This window comes from Salmo trutta, chromosome 12 (assembly GCF_901001165.1).
Source record: "Salmo trutta chromosome 12, fSalTru1.1, whole genome shotgun sequence".
NCBI classification, from domain to species: domain Eukaryota; kingdom Metazoa; phylum Chordata; class Actinopteri; order Salmoniformes; family Salmonidae; genus Salmo; species Salmo trutta.
The window spans coordinates 73,622,814-73,643,308 of record NC_042968.1 but is presented as its reverse complement, the minus strand read 5'-3'; the positions used below and the strand labels follow the sequence as shown (position 1 = coordinate 73,643,308).

Genomic DNA, 20,495 nt, shown 5'->3' with positions numbered 1-20,495 from the left:
GCCTACTCATTTCTGACGCTTCAAAATGCCGTGCATAAATGACACTATTGCTCGTCAGCACTGCGTGAGCCTAAACGTTGTAAAATTGTAATTTCAAATTTCCATATTGCAATAATATTATTTTTTTAAATTGATGAAAAACTTACCCAATGACATGAAAGGTTTGGTTTCCATGTCTGGTGGGTTAGCTCATGCCAGCTGACACGACCGTGTGTGAGTTTTCAGGCGGGGATCGAGGGCGTTATACTAAAAGGCTGGAAAGATGGCTCCAGGGCAGTAAAAGTGACAGTCTTTCAAAAGCGATGTTCGATAGAGTAAAAATGCACCTATAGTTTCTAGTTCTGTTAGCTCACTCAGATGCGCTCCCTCTCTTGGGCTAGGTTTAGAACTCCAACTACTGGATCCGCACTGCAATAGGGACCCACGTAAGGGGGACTGGCACCAACGCAAGCAAACCGCAACGACACACGAGAAAGGGGGAGTGTATAAGGAGTCCCTTGGAGGACTTTTAGTTTCGAAGCCAACGTGTGAAACGTGTTAAATTAAGTAGGCCTTACCTCATATAGCTGTCAGTTTAGCATCGGTCCATAATAAAAAAAAACAGAATTGCTAACCAGTATGAAACCAAGCTCTCCAAAATACGTATTTACTCACAACTTGGCATCTCAAAATAACTTTGAATTGAGTCAAGGGGAAAGGAATTGAAATGGCAATTTTCGTACGCCTTCTGTATTGTTTTAATAGATGGCTTGAAGCTAGCATTCCTCAAGTGGATTCGCACATTTGCCTTGCATACACCTATTGTAGGCTATAATCCAGTCAAATCAAAGCAGTGGCACGGCCATAAACATCCATAATAGGCCTATTGAAAATGAGTACATTTGTCATCTTTTAAGTATAATGACTCTCAAAGGGAGGGACTATAACTAAAGATGAAGTATACATAGAATGACAGGGCTTGAAGAAATGGTCAAATGGGGTTACAGTAAGTGTTATTTTCCCACAACCCACTCTGACTGTCTTTCCACATCCACTGGCATCAACAGCGTACATGAGCCATCCGCATGGCATTTAAAAATCTATGTATTTATTGCAGATGCATAAAAGTTTAGGCACATTGGCACAGGCCCGAAGCTACCTATACAGCAGCATGATTTACATAACTCCCATTGCATTAGAGCACAGAGAAGTAGGTCATTTCTTCGTCATTGTTCCCCAGCTATGCTGTTTTGGGAATGACAGCATCCTATATCCCTCACCACATATGCTGCACACGTGGAATAACCATGTATTTATATACATTTCACAGGAGCGAAAAATACATTTTCACTTGAGCTTACATTTCACCCAGAGAATTGTTGGAGGCAGTTTTGGCAGCAGAATACTATAGCAGAGCAGCACTCTGTTTCCCCCCTTCAAGTCCCTCCTGCCCAGTATAGGAAAGGAACATTGTATCTGTGTGAAGTCCTGAAGCCATCCTCTAGGCCTGTGTGGAGAGGGCTCCTCATCTCATTGCGTATTGAAGGTGTTCACCACATTTTTACGGAGGCGAGATACATAATTAATGCAATGCATGGCACATTAAAGATCAAAGCCAGTTGTGCAATAAACCAAAAGCAAGTGTGACTGAGCACCAATTCAAGGTGTGTGTGTTTGTGTGTGTTTAGGTGTGTTTGTGTGTGTGTGTGTGTGGCGCCTGAATGTGTGAGACAAGAAGGGAGTAATGGGAGAGTTCATGCATACCATGTTACACTTTCTATAGACTGAAGTGTTTTTTGTTTCTTTTGCATGGACAATGTGTAATGTACAGTATATACAGTGCATTCTGAAAGTATTCAGACCCCTTGACTTTTTTCACATTTTGTTACGTTACAGCCTTATTCTAAAATTGATTAAATTGTTTTTTTCCCTCATCAATCAACACACAATAACCCATAATGACAAAGCAAAAACAGGTTTTTAGAAATGTTTGCTAATGTATTGCAATTAAAAATAAATAACTAAAATATTACATTAACATAAGTATTCAGTCACCTTACTCAGTACTTTGTTGAAGCACCTTTGACAGCGATTCAATCTCTGTCAGGTTGGATGGGGAGCGTTGCTTCTCAACTATTTTCAGGTCTCTCCAGAGATGTTCAATCGGGTTCATATCCGGGCTCTGGCTGGGCCACTCAAGGACATTCAGAGACTTGTCACAATGCCACTCCTGCGTTGTTTTGGCTGTGTTCTTAGGGTCGTTGTCCTGTTGGAAGGTGAACCTTCACCCCAGCCTGAGGTCCTGAGCGCTCTGGAGCAGGTTTTCATCAAGGATCTGTCTGTACTTTGCGTCGTTCATCTTTCCCTCGAGCCTGACTAGTCTCCCAGTCCCTGGCGCTGAAAAACATCCCCACAGCATGATGCTGCCACCACCATGCTTCACCGTAGGGATGGTGCCAAGTTTCCTCCAGATGTGATGCTTGGCATTCAGGCCAAAGAGTTCAATCTTGGTTTCATCAGACCAGAGAATCTTGTTTCTCATGGTCTGTGAGTCTTTAGGTGCCTTTAGGCAAACTCCAAGCGGGCTGTCATGTGCCTTTTACTGAAGAGTGGCTTCCTTCTGGCCACTCTTCCATAAAGGCCTGATTGGTTGAGTGCTGCAGAGATGGTTGTCCTTCTGGAAGGTTCTCCCAACTCCACAGAGGAACTCAAGAGCTCTGTCAGAGTGACCATCGGGTTCTTGGACACCTCCCTGACTAAGGCCCTTCTCCCCCAATTGCTCAGTTTGGCTGGGCGGCCAGCTCTAGGAAGAGTCTTGGTGGTTCCAAACTTCTTTCATTTAAGAATGATGGAGGCCAGTGTGTTCTTGGGGAACTTCAATGCTGTGCCTCGACACAATCCTGTCTCGGAGCTCTACGGACAATTCCTTTGACCTCATGGCTTGGTTTTTGCTCTGACATGCACTGTCAACTATAAAGACAGGTGTGTGCCTTTCCAAATCATGTCCAATCAATTGAATTTACCACAGGTGGACTCCAATCAAGTTGTAGAAACATCTCAAGGATGATCAATGGAAACAGGATGCACCTGAGCTCAACTTCGAGTATCATATCAAAGGGTGTGAATACTTCTGTAAATAATTGCGTGTAAATTGCTGAGGATTTAAAAACAAAACCAATTTTAGAATAAGGCTGTAATGTAACCAAATGTGGAAAAAGTCAATGGTCTGAATACTTTCTGAATGCACTGTACATGTCTTTGTAGCTATAGCTGTGTATTCCCTTCAGATGTAGTTCTGGTTTAGACTTTTAGCGGCTTTAGAGTTAGGATTGGTGAGCCACACCTATTTAAACCCACACAAAGTGATTTTGGTGTCCCCCATCCCCCATAGTTTTTAACATGGCATTGTGGGAGGTCAAATACTTGTGAACTTGTTGGGAGTAGATTCTCTCCAGGCTCCGGAAAAGATTTCTGACCTCGTTACATTTCTCAAATCATTCTTTGCTCAACGCACTTCCTGTTCAATCCCATACACACAGCAGCTCCACCAATCAGAGAGAAAGTTAGGGAGTCACATGTCAACACAACATAGGGGTAGAGAACCTGGACCAGAGAGGGAGAGGACGAGAGAGAGAGAGAGAGAGAGAGAGAGAGGGGGGAGGAGAGGAGAGAGAGAGAGAGAGAGAGAGAGAGGAGAGGGAGAGAGATTGAGTTAGAGGGGGGTAGTAGAAGAGAGGGAGAGGACGAGAGAGAGAGAGAGAGGGGGGGGGAGAGGGAGAGGACGAGAGAGAGGGAGAGAGATAGAGTTAGAGGGGGGGAGTAGAAAGAGAGGGAGAGGACGAGAGAGAGAGAGGGGGGGGGAGAGGGAGAGGACGAGAGAGAGGGAGAGAGAGAGAGAGAGAGAGAGGGGGGAGAGAGAGAGAGAGAGAGAGAGAGGAGAGAGAGAGAGAGAGGGAGAGAGATTGAGTTAGAGGGGGTAGTAGAAAGAGAGGGAGGAGGACGAGAGAGAGAGAGAGGGGGGGGGGGAGAGGGAGGGAGGACGAGAGAGAGGGGAGAGAGAGATAGAGTTAGAGGGGGGGAGTAGAAAGAGAGGGAGAGGACGAGAGAGAGGGAGAGAGATAGAGTTAGAGGGGGGGGAGTAGAAAGAGAGGGAGAGGACGAGAGAGAGGGAGAGAGATAGAGTTAGAGGGGGGGAGTAGAAAGAGAGGGAGAGAAAGATAGAAATTCTTTGATACTTGTTATGATGAGTATCTTACCTCATCATGTCCACTAAAATCTTAAAAATATGAAACAAATTGACTAGAGGAGGGCATAGGCTACTCCCATGCCCCAGGAAAAACACCAGTGAGATTTACAATGTCCTCTCCCTTCCCTATGTGAGGAAAATGTGTATCTCTTTAGACCACAGGCGTCAAACTCATTGACGTCCTTGTCGTCAACCTTTAATTTAGGTGATTGTTAGTGAGCTGGACACAGTCAAGAAACTGTATAAAGGTCCATTGTCATTTCTACACAGTTTTGATATGGTTTTAGTGATTTTAAAGTATGTTGAGTTTGTTGATTATTACATTTTTTGACTCAAAACATCGGCATGCCGGATCGGACCCGTATGTTTGACACCCCTGCTTTAGATAATGATTCCACTACAACTCATGACTGCTGGATGACATTACAGTCTGTTCTGAAGACCACAGGGTCCCAAGTAAAGCACCGTATTGTTTAACCATTGTACAAGATTTATTGCCCCGGTTGGTGATGACTACAGAGCAGGGAGGAAAAAGAGTAAAGATTTGATTGATATTCTGTTGGTCCTCAGCAGCTCAGATGGCTGTTAAGCCTAAGGCCTGTGCTCTGTAATCGAAGACAGACACAACACACTCTTTTAAACGCCTCGTTCGCCATTGCTCTCTCATCTGCCCACTAGACCCAGCTATTTAATCCTCCTTGGCTGTGATTAATAGCTGTCTGACACTTCACCTCCTTCCATATCAATTCTCAGTAGGGTGTTTTGGGTGTCCCCTGTGCTGAGCACTTCAGATGCCATTTTTCTCCCCAGCCTTGTTCTCTGCACCCTTGACTGTTAATAGCGATGGCTCTTCCATTGGTCTCTCTCTCTCTCTCTCTCTCTCTCTCTCTCTCCCTCCTTCCCCCTGACTCCCTCTCCCGCTCTCTCTCTCAATTCAATTTTCAATTCAATTCAAGGGCTTTATTGGCATGGGAAACATATGTTAACATTGCCAAAGCAAGTGAAATAGATAATAAACAAAAGTTAAATAAACAATAACAAATTAACAGTAAACATTACACACAAAAGTTCCAAAAGAATAAAGATATTTAAAATGTCAAATTATGTCTATATACAGTGTTGTAATGAGGTGCAAATAGTTAAAGTACAAAAAGGAAAATAAATAAACATCTCTCTCTCGCTCTCTCCCTCATTCCCCCTGACTCACTCTCTCTCTCTCTCTCTCCCTCCCTCCTCTTTCTCTCTCTCTCTCCCTCCCTCCCCCTGGCTCCCTCTCCCCTCTCTCTCTCTCCCTCTCTCTCTCCCTCCCTCCCCCTGACTCCCTCTCCCCTCCCTCTCTCTCTCCCCCTTCCCCCTGACCCCTCTCCCCCTCTCTCTCCTTCTCACCTCCTCTCTCTCTCTCTCTCTCTCTCTCTCTCTCTCCCTCTCTCTCTTCTCCTCCTCCCTCCCCCTGACTCCCTCTCCCCTCCCTCTCTCTCTCCCTCCTTCCCCCTGACTCCCTCTCCCCCTCTCTCTCCTTCTCACCTCCTCTCTCTCTCTCTCTCTCTCTCTCTCTCTCTCTCTCTCTCTCTATCTATCTATCTCTCCCTTCTCTCTCTCTTTCCACTCAGGTAGGGAGGCACACACACCACTATCACTACACTCTTTTCTATGGTAGTGTTGACAGTCTATCCCCTCCTTGTTCTTGGCCATTCAGATCAAACTCATCCATAAAAGTGATTCTACTGTAACTCCTTTCTGTGCCAATGACAGTGTTGTGCTGATCAGAGGAATCTGTACAAGAGCAAGTTTAAACCATGAAAGTCTACTTTAAGGCAGGCATTAAGTTTAGGGCATATTTTTTATCCAGAAAACCTAAGAGGCAAATTATCATTAAGAACTTCAAAGGCAAATTAGTCCAGTTATTTTAATGTATTTCTCAGATTAGAAATGAGGGGGGAAAAATCCTATTTCTATTCTGTATTTTACAAAGGTTACAGAGAGTTCTCGCTGGTATAGGATTATTATCCTGAAACGTTGAGTTAATTACATATAGGACATATAGGACATATAGGGCAGAGGGATCAAGAAAGAATAGTATAGAAAAGAGAGGAGTGCAAAGTGTACGAGATCACCATCAGGCTGGTTTCTGGGCTGAGGCATTCTGAATGGTCTGCCTCCAGGGTGGGTCTTCATTGGCAGAACCTTCAGGTTCACATTCCTCAACCTTTTGTCTGGGGATGGCACTGACTATGTTGCTGGAGCAGGACGAGGTACCATACAGACCAAGACACCAGTTGTTATAATGTCTAAAACTACAATCCACTTCTTTGAGGACAGTTTAAACAAAATAGTGTCAGAGATTCTTACTATCATTTCAAAGCAAACCCATCAATAGCACTCAGTAACAGTATTTTTCCAGACCAGGATTTAATAGGCCCTGTTGCCCTACACTATGATAGGCCTACTCTTTAATAATCCTTGAGTTTAGTTTGTGTGGCCAATTATCTTCAATGACAAAGAAGATATCCACAGTTCATGAGATCCACAGATGCCATAGTAGAGGCCTAAAATACACTTTGAATCCAGTTGGCAATGATGCTTACAAAACACTCCAGGGATGTTACACCTTGCGCGCACAGAGCCACTTCTCTGACAGTGTTGCGTTTTTACAGGAGCTCGTTTGATAGGAGGTGCGAAGGTGTTTGTGGATTTCTTCCTATCAGAAAGAGCCGATAGATGTAGTGAAGAAGCAGGAGGGAAAGGGAACAGTAGGGGAACAGGGGACAGTAGGGGGAAAATGCATGCTGGCTGCACAATATTTTCATAAACGATTAGAACCCATCTTGCTCCCGGTCGTTATCAATATTGAACATTATATCACCGGCACTTCTAACATTCCACGCAAGGGTTTGAATCAGACTCTAGGCTGTATGGCTTAAATACTGCCACAGGCTGATGAGAATCCCTCCACACTGCGGGAACCTGCGAAATTCAAGCATGCATCATTCTTTTATATCGCATTAAAGTGAAATTGGCTACATTTAAACAGACACCACGATAAATCTCCCCAGCACTTGTCGTGTGCTGTTTTTATCACATGGTGGGAAATGCTCATCTCTCCTGAGCATCGTCTACTTACCTGGAATTGAGTCCAGCGTTATTGCATGCTGATGGAGTGATGGCAGTCTTGAGAGGGACAGATTCACTCAGTGAGTTATTGGTCTCTGTAAGGGTGAAGGTATAGTCAAGTGTTTTAGTTCTAGGCTCCAGCTGAAAGATGACGGATTCTGTCATTAACGGACGGTACGGTCTGCTGTCAGATAAGACCTACCATCATAACCCTCCTTCTCTCACCCCCTTTAGACTCAAACCAATTAGGCAATATAAGTTCATTTCTATCTAAGTTAAACAGTATTCATACTGAACATCAGAGAGGACTAGCTAGACATGTCTGGATATTATTAGTCGTTGCATTTGTCCTGGGTGACTTATTTCCCTCAGTGCAGCTGGGAGAGAGTGTGACACTGTTGGACTTCAGTTGGATAAACAGTCCCTGTGGAGGCCAGGGCTCTTGTGTACACACTGGGCACAGCACACGTTCTCCACGGGGCCTGCCGCTAGGCCGCCGTCACCACGATGGATGGCTTAGCCAGGCCAGAAGTCCATGTGAGCACAGCAGTTTAAATATGACTGAAGAACTCCCCATCCATGTACAGAATCTATCACTACACACACACACACACACACACTTGCAATATGACAATCAGACCACCTAGGAAGGAAGCAGACTCAATGAGGCTTGACTGAGAGTAGTTTCACTATAATGAGCAATAGCTTTGAGTAAGCAGAAATTGAAATGTTTATTACTCTGCATTACACATTTTTCTCTCCGCATTGTTGGGAAGGGCCTGTAAGTAAACATTTCACAGTTAGTCTACACCTGTAGTCTACACCTGTTGTTTATGAAAATTGTATTTAATTTAGTGACACATGCAAACACACACTCAGGACTACACATAAAACTCAATGAGTTAATTATTTTAAAGGGGAATAGTCATTATTTTAAATTGGAGACGTTTTTCCTGTTTAGAAGAGGGTCTAAATGGTTTGTATCGGAGGGACTGAGCCTGGTTGCCTTGGCAGCGGCCCAGGGGGAGTGACAGAGCATCAGAGGTGCTATCTGTCTGTGTTAGCCGGCTTCCTCACAGTACACCAGCCCCAGTATATCTCTATCTGGGCAGCAGCCTGCAGAGAGCCACCCTTCCTTCACACAGCGATTATCTCCTTGTGAACTGCGAGCATGGGCCTGGCTGTGTGTGTGTTTGTGTCTGAGCCACACTCTGCCTGTGATTTACAGCACCCCTCTGCATCCCCTCTCTCCCCCTCTCTCTAACCTCCCTCCCTCTGCTGCTGTCTGCTAGTCAACCGCCAGGGTGAAGGCAGCTTCCACGGCCAGTCCACCATAAATCTGGACACTTCCTTCTACTGTCTCCCACTTCGAGGGGAAGCCTGGCCTGTTGCAAACACCATTAACCCTCTTCCTCTCTCTCCACAACCCCCTACCCAACCCTGCCCCACACACCCATCCTCCATGACAAGCTTCAGCAGGGAAAGGCAACAGAAACACCCCGTCCTCTTTCCTTTCCTCTCAGACCTTAGACTCGTAAACCCGACCCTAGGCAACAGCAGTGACTAAGGTATGGTTTCATTGAAGGACTCGTTTCAAATCAAATCAAATTTGATTTGTCACATGCACCAAATACAACAGGTGTAGACCTTACAGTGAAATGCTTACTTACAAGCCCTTAACCAAAAATGCAGTTTAAAAAAAATACCTAAAAAAACAAATAATTAAAGAGCAGCAGTATAATAACAATAGCGAGGCTATATACAGGGGGTACCGGTACAGAGTCAATGTGCAGGGGCACCGGTTAGTCAAGGTAATTGAGGTAATATGTACATGTAGGTAGAGTTATTAAAGTGACTATGCATAGATAATAACAGAGAGCAGCAGCAGCGTAATTTGCAACTTTGATAAGAAAAATTAAATATAAATCCGGGGTGGGTCCTCTTCAGACAGACAATTCTCCCAATAAATCACAAGGCAGACCTGCCAGTAACGTCACGATTCTAAACCAAAGTTTGCAGGCAAAACCTTGTCACTTGTGAAATGCACTCAATAAAAATAACCTCTGTGATCTCCTATCTTTCTAGCCACTATTTAGTATTTTATTCAAGCAGATAAGGTAGTGATGTAGGCAGTGAGGAGCTCCTCTATTACGTACACATTTAAACCCAAACATTTAGAAAATTGTGGGAGGCAAGCTGGATGTCTCGAGAGACTACTCCCACCTCTGTCCAACCAATGAAAGGGAAAAGGGAAAGGACCCGGCAGCCTAGTTTGTTGAAATTCTGGGTACAGTTAGGCAGCAGGCGGAGTAAAGGTGCAGTGATCAGAAATTATGGTTTTATTTACCGTCATGTTTTAGGCCCGCAGTTCAAAAGTGAGGTATATATTTACAAATTTACAGTCCAGGAATTCAAGGCAAAAATAGTAGTTGAAACGGTTTGAAGTTGACAAAAACCATCTTAAAGCTGCGAGGGCAAAACGCCCAAACACGGCAAAAATTGCAGATAGACACACAGCAATGTAAGCAACATCTAATAGCAAAGTAAGCAATGTAATGACATGATCTAAGCAGGAATGTAAAGAAGCACCTAACACATAGGCCAGGCCTACAAATGCCAGCTGTCATCTGAATGTAAATAAATAGGCAACTTTAATTAAGCTACACGCGACCATACGGGGACCGCATTAGCGTGTTTTCTTTCTACCCATATGCGTGTCTTACTGAGTTCTTAGGACAAAATATTTTCATCTGCACTGTACTCGTTTTAGGGGCTATGTCAGTACCGGAAAAGGTCAGGTCCATAGGTCATTCAACTCAACACAACGGACAGAATATTTGAAGCAAATGCTGGGTTTTCGAAGCAACGTGGGAACAAATGGACGATGGTCACGAACCAAAGGTAGGCCAGGCCTCAGTACTGCCATATGCTTGGTGACACTGGAAACCTGTTTTTCTCAGTCCTAGTTAGATTGGACTCAAAACAGCATCAGTTTGTTTATGGAATGGGTATTTTGTTTTTTTTGCTGTTGGAATAAGATATGAGGATACAAAGCGTCCCCATTTCAACCCAAGACCTTGGTCTTTCTCTTCATTTTGAAAAAAGCAATGTAAGATATACTGGTGCTGAGAAATACACGAGAGTAAAAAGTGTGACAACCAACCCCGGTCTCCCCTATAAACAATCTTAAAAGCAGTTAAAATAAAAGTCTCGTCTCCTGATGACAAAGAAAAACGTTTTCAAAAGGTTTTCAGGCCACAAAAGAATCGCTCAAGATGAGTGATGCAACTGTCCCAGAATGCCAATTTGCAGCTTACTGAGGAAAGTTTTGTTGGGGGTGGCGAGGGAGAATAAAGATGTCTTGTCATTGAGCTGCCCAAGTGCATCTATGAAATGTGAGATGAAAGAAGTTGAGAGCGAGTCTTCCGGTGAACTATTGGCAGATTCTACAGTCTGAACCTCTACCATCCAGAGGCAAATCTCTCACTGACACGACACACAATGCACTGTCTGAGAGTAGTTCCTAAGGGGACATAGGGCTGCTTGATCTCCCTGGTGTCAGTCCCGTTTTTATGCTGGGTTACATCAGCTCCAGACGCTGACAGTTTTGGTTATGTAAAACTTGATCTAATTACAGTACTTCTGCTTTTGGAATAAGGACATGCTGTAGATGGTTTCTTTTCTAGGAATCTAACAAGATCCTTTCACATTACCTAACAGTGATAATTGGTTAAATGGTAGCTGGAAGGAAGTGCTGTGAAAAATGTGGCTTTTACAAGACAACAAGAGGAGTAATTGGTTGGTGCTTTTCTTGGCAGCTCTACTGTATGTGGAACAACCATGCCATGATGGGTCATTCGTGTGCACTGTTTTCTTAGTCACCAGGAACTGGTTATGTCCTTGACAGAAGGTACACACACATCTAAACATATTGTTTGATCATGTGATGTTTTGGCGGGTCTGAGTGACTCCAAGTTGTTGCCACCTTCACTTTGCTTATAGAGCAACACCGACGTCATGAGACCTTTTTACTCTGAAAAGATTTACACTAAAAAGCCTATTGAAGGAGCTGCCCCTTGCCTGGCCTCCCGTTCCTCTCTCCTCTCCTCCCCATATTCTCGCTCCACAAATACCTGCACCTGACAGCATAAGGAGCTGACTGTGGTCATTATGTCATTATTACAATAATCTCACTGTAAAAGCCCAACACCTGTATGGAGCGCCCTTAGGGACTCCTTGTGCAAACAATCCGGAGACTGTTTCTTTATAAAGGGAGGAAAATAAATAAATGACAGAGTAACACTGTTTATGTAAATCTCATTTAACATGCGTCTTATGCCCTGCCCCGCTGGCTTGGCAGCACAGAGCTGAGACGATGAGGCGAGTGACAGCACAGTGGCTTAATATGACTGATTTCCTCTGTAATGATAATGCGATTGAGCACAGTGTTTGTGAAGAGCACAAAGGGCCAAGGGAAGATGACAGCCATTTGAGTTAAACATTAAATGATCAAGAGGCCTCGTGTGGTACACAGCAGTCACCCCATGCCCTGACAAAGGCCTTACATTACCTCATGGGGAAGGGTTGAGGGAGCTCATGTGCATCTGTGCGAGCAGCCAGATGGTAACTGTCACCTCAGAGTTAGAGTCCAGTCATTTAGCGTTTCGGTAGGACTGATGGAGAGTGTCAAAAGGAGAGCTCTTGAAGGCTCAGTGATACACAGATCTGATGCCCCTCCCCTGCCTGGGTTCCAGCCCACCCCTCACCCGCCCTCATAATGCCACATCTGCTCTACATTAGTGTTGGCCTGGTCCCCTGCCGCTGCCAGCCAACTGACTGACTGGGGGACTTTCTTATGATGTCAGATGGGGAAAACCCTTTGTGACAGGCATCTGTAGTTCTCTAAATGGCATCTCTGAGAGAAAAAAATGGCTGATCATTTTCAACCTAATAGAATCATAGTTAGTTCACCACTGGTGTCTGTTCATTTCAGATCTCATTTCAGTTCTACCTAGTATAAAAGTCCTCCAACATTTAGAATGTATTTCCCCGGTGGAAATGAAATCCTTTAAGCTACAGTTTACATAAGATTCACCCTGTACATTAAAATAATGTAGCTTTTTAAAGAATATTAATAACCACGCATATTTAATCATATCATTCATTAAATTGTAATCTGTGTTAATTAGCCATAAATGACAGTGAGTAATTGTATTTGCTGACAAACAACCTTCATAAGCATACCGTTCTCCTTTTTGGGGGGGAAGCTGATTTGTTATCATGAAATTAGCATATCATCTAAATAAAGAGGTATAACTGGATATCAGAAAGTCTTAGTGTATGGTGACTCAAAGAGTATCCACCATGAGCCTCAAACCTCAACCGCTGTTCATCCATCACACGTCCAACTGTCAGAGAGATACAGTAGATACCTCCACTTGGCTCTGAGAGCTACGCTGCCTGTCATTTACATAACACAGCAGAGAGAAAGAGAGACTCATCAAATGGCAGAAACTTCAAAATGCTGCCTAGGATTTCATTTCATAATTTCTCCCTCCCCGCCTCCCTCAACTCCTACTCACCAAGCTGTGGGATTAGCATCACTGTTGGGTATCCCATCCTCCTTCAGAGGGCCCCCGCTTTTTTTTCAGGGGAGAATCTGCCATTTTGTCAAAGAATGGCCATATCATCATTGGGCTAACTTCATTGTACAGCCGGGGTCAGGGGCAGGTCAGCTCCCAGGATATCCACGAGGAGAAGCCCTCCCTGGACTACCCAGTGAACCCCCCTCCTCCCCTGGCCATAATCTGTCTTTTTGGGAAGACACTTGGCTCTCCAGGGGGGTCAGCTATCCTTTACAAGAGGCCCTGTCATCTGCCTGCTGACTAATGGGCCAGGCCCAGTGACAAGTACTGATGAGCAGCCTCGAGGCAGGGTGTCCACTCCACTGCATGGCACACTGACCAGCCAGGGCACCTCAGTTAATAAGACTCAGACTCACTCTGCAATCCCAGCCCAGTACTGCCCAACCTGGTCTCAGAGCATTTCATATTATTCTGTATGTAAATCCGAGACACTCCATTTAGTATGATATGTTACATTTCATATGGTGTGTATACATTTCTGGATGTCCACCATCCATTTCGTATGATATGTTACGAATCTGAAAAACATACAATATGTTACGAATTTGAAAAAAGTATGTTTTGTTACGAATTCTAATTTGTTGTGGCTAGCTGGCTAACGTTAGCTAAGCTAGTGGTTAGGGTTCTTGGTTAAGGTTAGAATTAAGGTTAGGAGTTAGGTTAAAGGGTTAAGGTTAGGGTTAGGGGGAGCTAAAAGTGTTAAGGTTGGGGTAAGGCTAAGGGTTAGCTAACATGCTAAGTAGTTGCAAAGTAGCTAAAAAGTAATAAGTAGTTGAAAAGTTTCTAATTAGCTAAAATTGTCCATGATGAGATTCGAGCACGCATCCTTTGGGTTGCTAGACGTTCACATTATATAGCCACCCATCTACCCGACCAACCACACTACTTTCATTTTTGCCTTAAACCTTCTGTCTTATGTAACCTTAGCAAACTTAACATATCATACTAATTTACTATGTTACGTCTAGTCTATGGGACCAGGCTGCATGGCTAGTCTGGTGGATCTGATAAGGGAGTGTACATGAACATTCAATTAGCTTTATTTGAATGATTTATGATACATACTGATCAAGGCAGTAGCAACATGGTGGAGCAGGTAAATGGCTCTTTAAAAACACCAGGTTCCCACAGCCTGATGCTTCAGTGGTAGCAATACAAAGGAGCCTGTTCAATGGGCTCAATGTCTCCTGAGAAAACATTACAGTTGACAGTGGTCCAAAGTGAACAGTCAAAGGGTGAGTAACTCTATGCTTCTGGGGATTTCTCCAAAATAGCTTAATCACAATCAAAACACTTAATTCCACAGCAAAACAGTCCATCCTGATTTGAATAGAGGAAAAAGCATGAATATGAAATCACAAGTTGATGTGTTGACATCTGTTTATGCAGTGTTTTTGTCTAGTATGATCACAGCATAAGAGGGAACCTGGGTAAGAGAGAGAGAGAGAGAGAACCTGTGGCTGTAGCCCCAGAGTTACAGAATAGTGGAGCAGGACACTAACAGTGCTGTCCACCTCTGGCGTCCTGTCAACTGAGGCAGAAACATTCATTATTCACTTGCTGACTGCATGAATTATGAATTGTGATAGGCTATCCCCGAGACCTTAAATGCTGCAGCTGGACAACAATTCTTCGTTTTTTATAATGAAAGGAAAATAACGGTTGGAGGAGGATAAAGATGCCATTGGCTAGAAAGCTTTACACAGTGCTGTCAATGTGCTGCAGCTAGGATACGAATGTAGTCTAGGATACATTGAGTTCATGTTTGGGGGAAAAGACATGTGCATGTACAACTGTTTCATGAGCCTCAATGTTTTCAACTTTGAAACAAAAGTGACTGTATGTATTTTAACAACTACCTTGTGATGTGCACATCCGGTCCATACAAGGTAATGTGGGTGACAAATGGTCTGTCATTTCTAGGAGCTCCTGAGAACCATCTGGCAAGACACTCCACTGTATTTATCTCAACATGTTGGGACAGACCGGTCTATACCAGTATACTGGGCCTAAACGCCTTCCAAGAGGTTTCTGCACTGTGTTCTTTTATAACGTGATTTATCAGGGGCAGGTTTCAGTGGTTTAGTGATTTCTTTGTGCCTTTTTCTGTCAAGGGCTTTATGCTTAAATGTCCCTGGCATATTTTCTAAATATATCCAGTTTCCTAAAGAGGGGGAAAAAATTCTGAAAATCACGGATGTCTCCCTCACAACCTACCTCCCCCTCCCACCCTGAAGCGTTTATAGTCCCATGCCAAGGATGAGAGAGAATATTCAATTTCACGAGATGAAACACAAAAATGTGTCATCCCCTGCGTTTTTGTGTCAGCCCCTGCCTTGCGCGTGCAGCGAGGCCGAGGCGGTGCGCTGCTGTTCTCTTGTGCGGCTCTCTCTCGCGCTCGCTGGCTGTGTGCACCCGGGAGGGCTTGAAGGGTATTCCGTGTCTTTTGTTATTTTTCTTTGAAGACAATGAGATTAGAGAGAAAATGAAGAAAAAATATTCTGCAGGGCTGGAGCACTTGTTAGTCTTTTTGTTATACCAACAATGTTGTTTGCTCCCGCGATTTTGCTCCGTTTTGTTTTCCTCAATGGAGCCCAAATGTCATAGTCGCCCAAAAGACTGCAGTTTGCAGGGGTTGAATTATACTGAACAAAAATATAAACGCAACATGAAACGATTTCAACGATTTTATGAGTTACAGTTCATATAAGGAAATCTGTCAAATGAAATACATTCATTAAATCCTAATCCATGGATTTCACATGACTGGGCAGGGGTGCAGCCATGGGTGGGCCTGAGAGGGCATTGGCCCACCCACCTTGCAGGGCCACCCGCTGGGGAGCCAGGCCCAGCCAATCAGAATGAGAATTTCCCCACAAAAGGGCTTTATTACAGACAGAAATACTCCTCAGCTTTTTTTGCGAATGGAACATTTCAGGGATTTTTTATTTCAGCTCATGGAACATGGGACCAACACTTTACATGTTTATATTTTTGTTCAGTATAGTATGATGCTTATGTACTGCAGGGCTCCAGACTATGGCCATAAAGTCACATTTTTTTACCCTTTGACTTGGCTGTGCGAGTAACATTTTTAATTGGGCTGTATATTTTACCTGGTCACCTCAATCAAAACATCCTATTTATGAGGCATAAATGTTTTGATCAAGTGCATTATCCTTATGATTCTTGTAATGGAAGTGTCTGCTCTGACGATGTGTGTGTTTCACATTGTTTTACATTCAAGATCTACAGTATCTGATATGGCTTTGAAATATGGAGCTGCTGCACTAGGACTCGTTGGGTAGTATTTAGCCCGAAGGTACTACCCAAAGGCCGGCAGATGGTGATATTGAGTAATTTCGTCTTACCATCCAAAGACAATGTATGCAGCCGGCTATACACTTGTATCCTCCGTGGACTGGTTTGTACATAAAACATTCTCCATTCAGGCTGCAAAGGTGACTTTTTCCTCCTAAACTCGATTTAATGGGAAAAATATGCAACCTTTGGGATGCGTGCTCGAATCTCATCATGGACAATTTTAGCTAATTAGCAACTTTTCAACTACTTATTACTTTTATGCTACTTTGCAACTACTTAGCATGTTAGCTAAACCTTACCCTTACCTTTACCCTAACCTTAACCCTTTCTTTATGAAACCATTTTCCACCACCATGTTCGAGTGGCTAATGCCACTTCCTGATGTTGCTCCCCGCGTTCAGCCAGGGGTAACCTAACGTAGCAGTCTTAAAAGAAAACGCTTGAGCGGTGTTCCCACATCTGGTTCCAGCTGAAAAGGAAACAAGGTTGAATTAGCTGTATCCCTGAAAACCGGATACATCCGGTGTTGGCAACTCCACTAAGAGTGAGCCAGGGGTTAACAGCAGACTACTGCAACCTGATTGGCTGAACTCGATACGCAATATCCGGGACTAGCATTCCTAGGTATTAGCCACTGTAACATGGTGGTGGAAAATGGTTTATGCATATTTCTCCCATTTTATTCTTCCTTCTCGCCATTAAATCGAGTTAAGGAGGAAATTGACACCTTTACAGCCTGAATGGAGAATGTTTTATGTATGAACCGGTCCATGGGGGATACGAGTGTATAGCCGGCTGCATACAATGCCTTTGGACGCTAAGATGAAAGACAAAAAAAATCCATATACCGGCCTTTAGGCTAGATAATATTGAACTTGGTAGGAAATTAATTAAATGTATCAAGCTCATTTGAAAATTAATTAATTTGCCCAAGTTTATAATAAGACATGAATAGAATGCATCAGTAATTCATATTTCCTGCAACTTTTTAAAGAGGCAACTACACAGGAATGCCCCTGTCTCGTCTGTGTGTGTGCAGTGCAAGTACTGTATTTCTACCACTGTAGCAGTTAGCGATGCTAATGATAACTATCTTCTGATAGATGGAAAAAGGCTTTCCAAAAAACATTCTCATTAACTAGAAAGTAGGTTATGCCTACCTGGCATATTGATTTCATGATTATTTGCATCAATTGCCAGGGACCTCATTACACTATCACAGTACTTAGGTGCCGATACGATATGTATTGCGATTCCCACGATTCTATATGGATCAGTGATGGCTCGTTGGAGGAGGAAAGGGAGGACCATCCTACCCAGTGAATTTCATGAACATTTAAATTGTAAGACATTTAAAAAGTTATGCTTTTTAGATAAACATATACTAAATATAATGACATGTCACAAAATAACTGATTAAAACATACTATTTTGCAAAGAAGGTCTATAGTAGCCTCAACAACACTCTGTAGGTTAGCACCATGGTGTAGCCAGAGGACAGCTCGCTTCTGTCCTCCTCTGTGTACATTGACATCATTACAAAACCTAGGAGGCTCATGGGTCTCACCGCTTCCATAGACTTACACAGTAATTATGACCTCTTCCGGAGGACGTCCTCCAGCCTATCATAGCTTTTGCAGCATGAACTGACATGTTGTTCACCCAATCAAAGGATTAAATAATGAATCTTGTACTGAAAGCATAAGCTACAGCTAGCTAGCACTGCATTGTATAAAATGTGGTGAGTAGTTGACTCAAAGAGAGAGAAAGACAATAGTTGAACAATTTTGTACAAATTAATTTATTCCAAAATGAAGGAGAAGAAAGACAGAAATAGAGAGAGAGAGAGAGAGAGATTGTCGTCTTTTCCAGTTTCACTTGCTTAGCTAGCAAATGCAGATAGCTAGTTTAGCCTACTGAAACACCCTGCTGAGAGGGATGCTATGTTAGCTAGCTGGCTATGGCTTTCCAACACAACACTGTAACTCTTACAAGTCAAGGTAAGCTTTTGGTTTTTCTAATTTATTGCCCTCGGGGCTCGCCGGTGTAACTGGTTACTGACTGTACACTAAGTTTACTGCATGATTGTAGCGGGTTTACTAACGCGTTAGTTCTATTAGCTATGATGACTATGACGTAGTTACTTTAGCTAATATGGTGGAGACGATATAGACTGTGTGCAACAGTTTGGCTTGGAAAGTTTATTTTCGCCTGGTCACATACAGCTGATGTGTTGGGCATTGAAGTCCACAAGCGAAGGGAAGCGGTGAGAGGAGGTAGAGCGCATAGTAGATACAGTAGATGCAAGAAAGAATACAACATGGCTGCTATGAAAGTGAACTGTGTATTTATTCCGTGTAGGGGTGTATTTATTCTGCTGAAAAACGTTTCTTAATAAACGGAAGCAAACAGAACAGAAATGGGATGAACATATATGAATTTGTCCAATAGAAACTCGTTTGCAACTCTTGGACTAATGATCACACCCCATATCAGCTAGATGCAGGCAAGAGTGTGCAAGGCTGTATTGAATGTCACTGTCTGTCCATGTGTCACTGTCTGTCACCTCAAATTTGTCTCTCGACCTGTTGTAGCAACCTCATGATGGGTATAGAGAAAATGTGAGTATCATGTAGTAGCCTAAACCTATCGTTGTTACATTGAACAGGGTGAATGGAAAATGAATAAGAGTCATCCAATATGCTGTAATAGGAATAAGGCCATGCTCATGAAAAAAAATCGTCCTTCCTCATCTTAAACGGCACTGACCGCCACTGATATGTATTTTTTCAAGTTTCACGTTTTAATGTCACATGCACAAGTTCAGTGAAATGTCTTCCTTGCAAGCTCTAACCCCAACAATGCAGTAATCAATATCAATGTAGTACTAAAAATAACAAGGTAGAACAAAAACATACAAGATATAGAAATAAGAAATAAAAAGAACACAATAAAGTAAGTCTGCATACTATATACATGGTCAGTTCCAGTACCATATGCAATTTGATACTGTGGTTCTATTGTGATTCCATGTTCCAAACATATTGCTCACCATATGTTTGCTGAAGAGGGACCAGAGAGAGCCATGAGAAAACGAGTTTCCATCAATCATGGAAATTAAAGTGTGAAGACAAATTGGCTCGCTGTTTAGAAAGAAGATGGTGAACAAGCTATGAAGGAAAAATACTGGAGTTTTGGTGCAGGTAAAGCCAACCAGGGCAAAAATAATATTGAGGTATTGTCAAAACGATATGATATATAGTCAAACATTATTTCCCAAACTATGTTTTTCCCATCACTACAATCCAGTGGGTGTTTTGTTTTGAAAACTCTACCAACACATGCGAGCTACAAAATCACTGCTAAACAACAACCTATTGCTAGGTGCACACTTGAATTAAAGGGTAACAACACTCCAAAATAAAAATGTCTTAGATTTTTCCGAGGCCTAAAAAAATGGTCTGTTGTTTTAAGCATTGTTGTGGACTTAGAACATGAAATTGTGTTGTTTTTCTACCAAAGTGTGATGTTGAGAGTGAAACCTGGAACAATAACACAGAGAAAATGTAATTTAGGAAAAAACAAAACAAAATTTTGCAAAAAATATAAATGATTTTATAGGGCCTTAGAATTCCCACTTCCTCGGGTGGTGGATTACCTCCAATTGAATTAGGCCTAAATGTCATTTTAGTCCACATAAAGATGAAGGCAAATTCATCTCCATTGAACAAAAGAATCTGAAAATTCTGGAGCCATATTTTGACTGTGAAATATAACAATAATAGCTTAATTGTCAACTCAAAATTCATGGCTGGGTTGCATATCAAAATATCTTGAACCATGTAACAACTTATTTATTGAATACCATCTCAATAGTCTATTACGCTCCTTGTTGAGCATTGTGAATGACTTGATAATTACTTTATAAGATGGTTACACATTTTTCTATTGCATGACACCGAAAATCATTTTTGGGCAGCTCATGTTTGGGCAACCAAACATGAGCTGGTACCACGAACAGAAAAAGTTAGTGGCACCAGCGCCACCAGGGGAAGAAAATAGTCTGGAGCTCTGTACTGCATGTGGTATGCATGGCTTACGGATGTGTTAGGAAGCCATTATGTACAGTTGAAGTTAGACGTTTACATACACATTTAAACTCAGTTTTTCACAATTCCTGACATTTAATC

The 20,495-nt window shown here is 42.9% G+C and overlaps 1 protein-coding gene and 1 long non-coding RNA gene across 8 annotated transcripts in view; one reads left to right on the top strand and one right to left on the bottom strand.

Annotated features, from left to right (window-relative positions):
- The window catches only part of LOC115204142 (retinoic acid receptor RXR-alpha-A), a 161,626-nt gene extending 153,916 nt beyond the window's left edge, over positions 1 to 7,710 (bottom strand). For 3 of the 7 annotated variants that reach the window (XM_029769487.1, XM_029769490.1, XM_029769491.1), the window contains exon 1: positions 147 to 439. In XM_029769487.1, coding sequence (XP_029625347.1) covers positions 147 to 174 — 28 coding nt within the window. In that variant the 5' untranslated portion in view covers positions 175 to 439. Of the gene's footprint in view, positions 1 to 146; positions 441 to 7,346 lie in introns of those variants that run through there. The other 4 variants (XM_029769494.1, XM_029769492.1, XM_029769488.1 and 1 more) reach the window with 4 other exon arrangements.
- The window catches only part of LOC115204145 (uncharacterized), a 47,448-nt gene that overhangs the window by 1,086 nt on the left and 25,867 nt on the right, over positions 1 to 20,495 (top strand). The window lies entirely within an intron of this gene.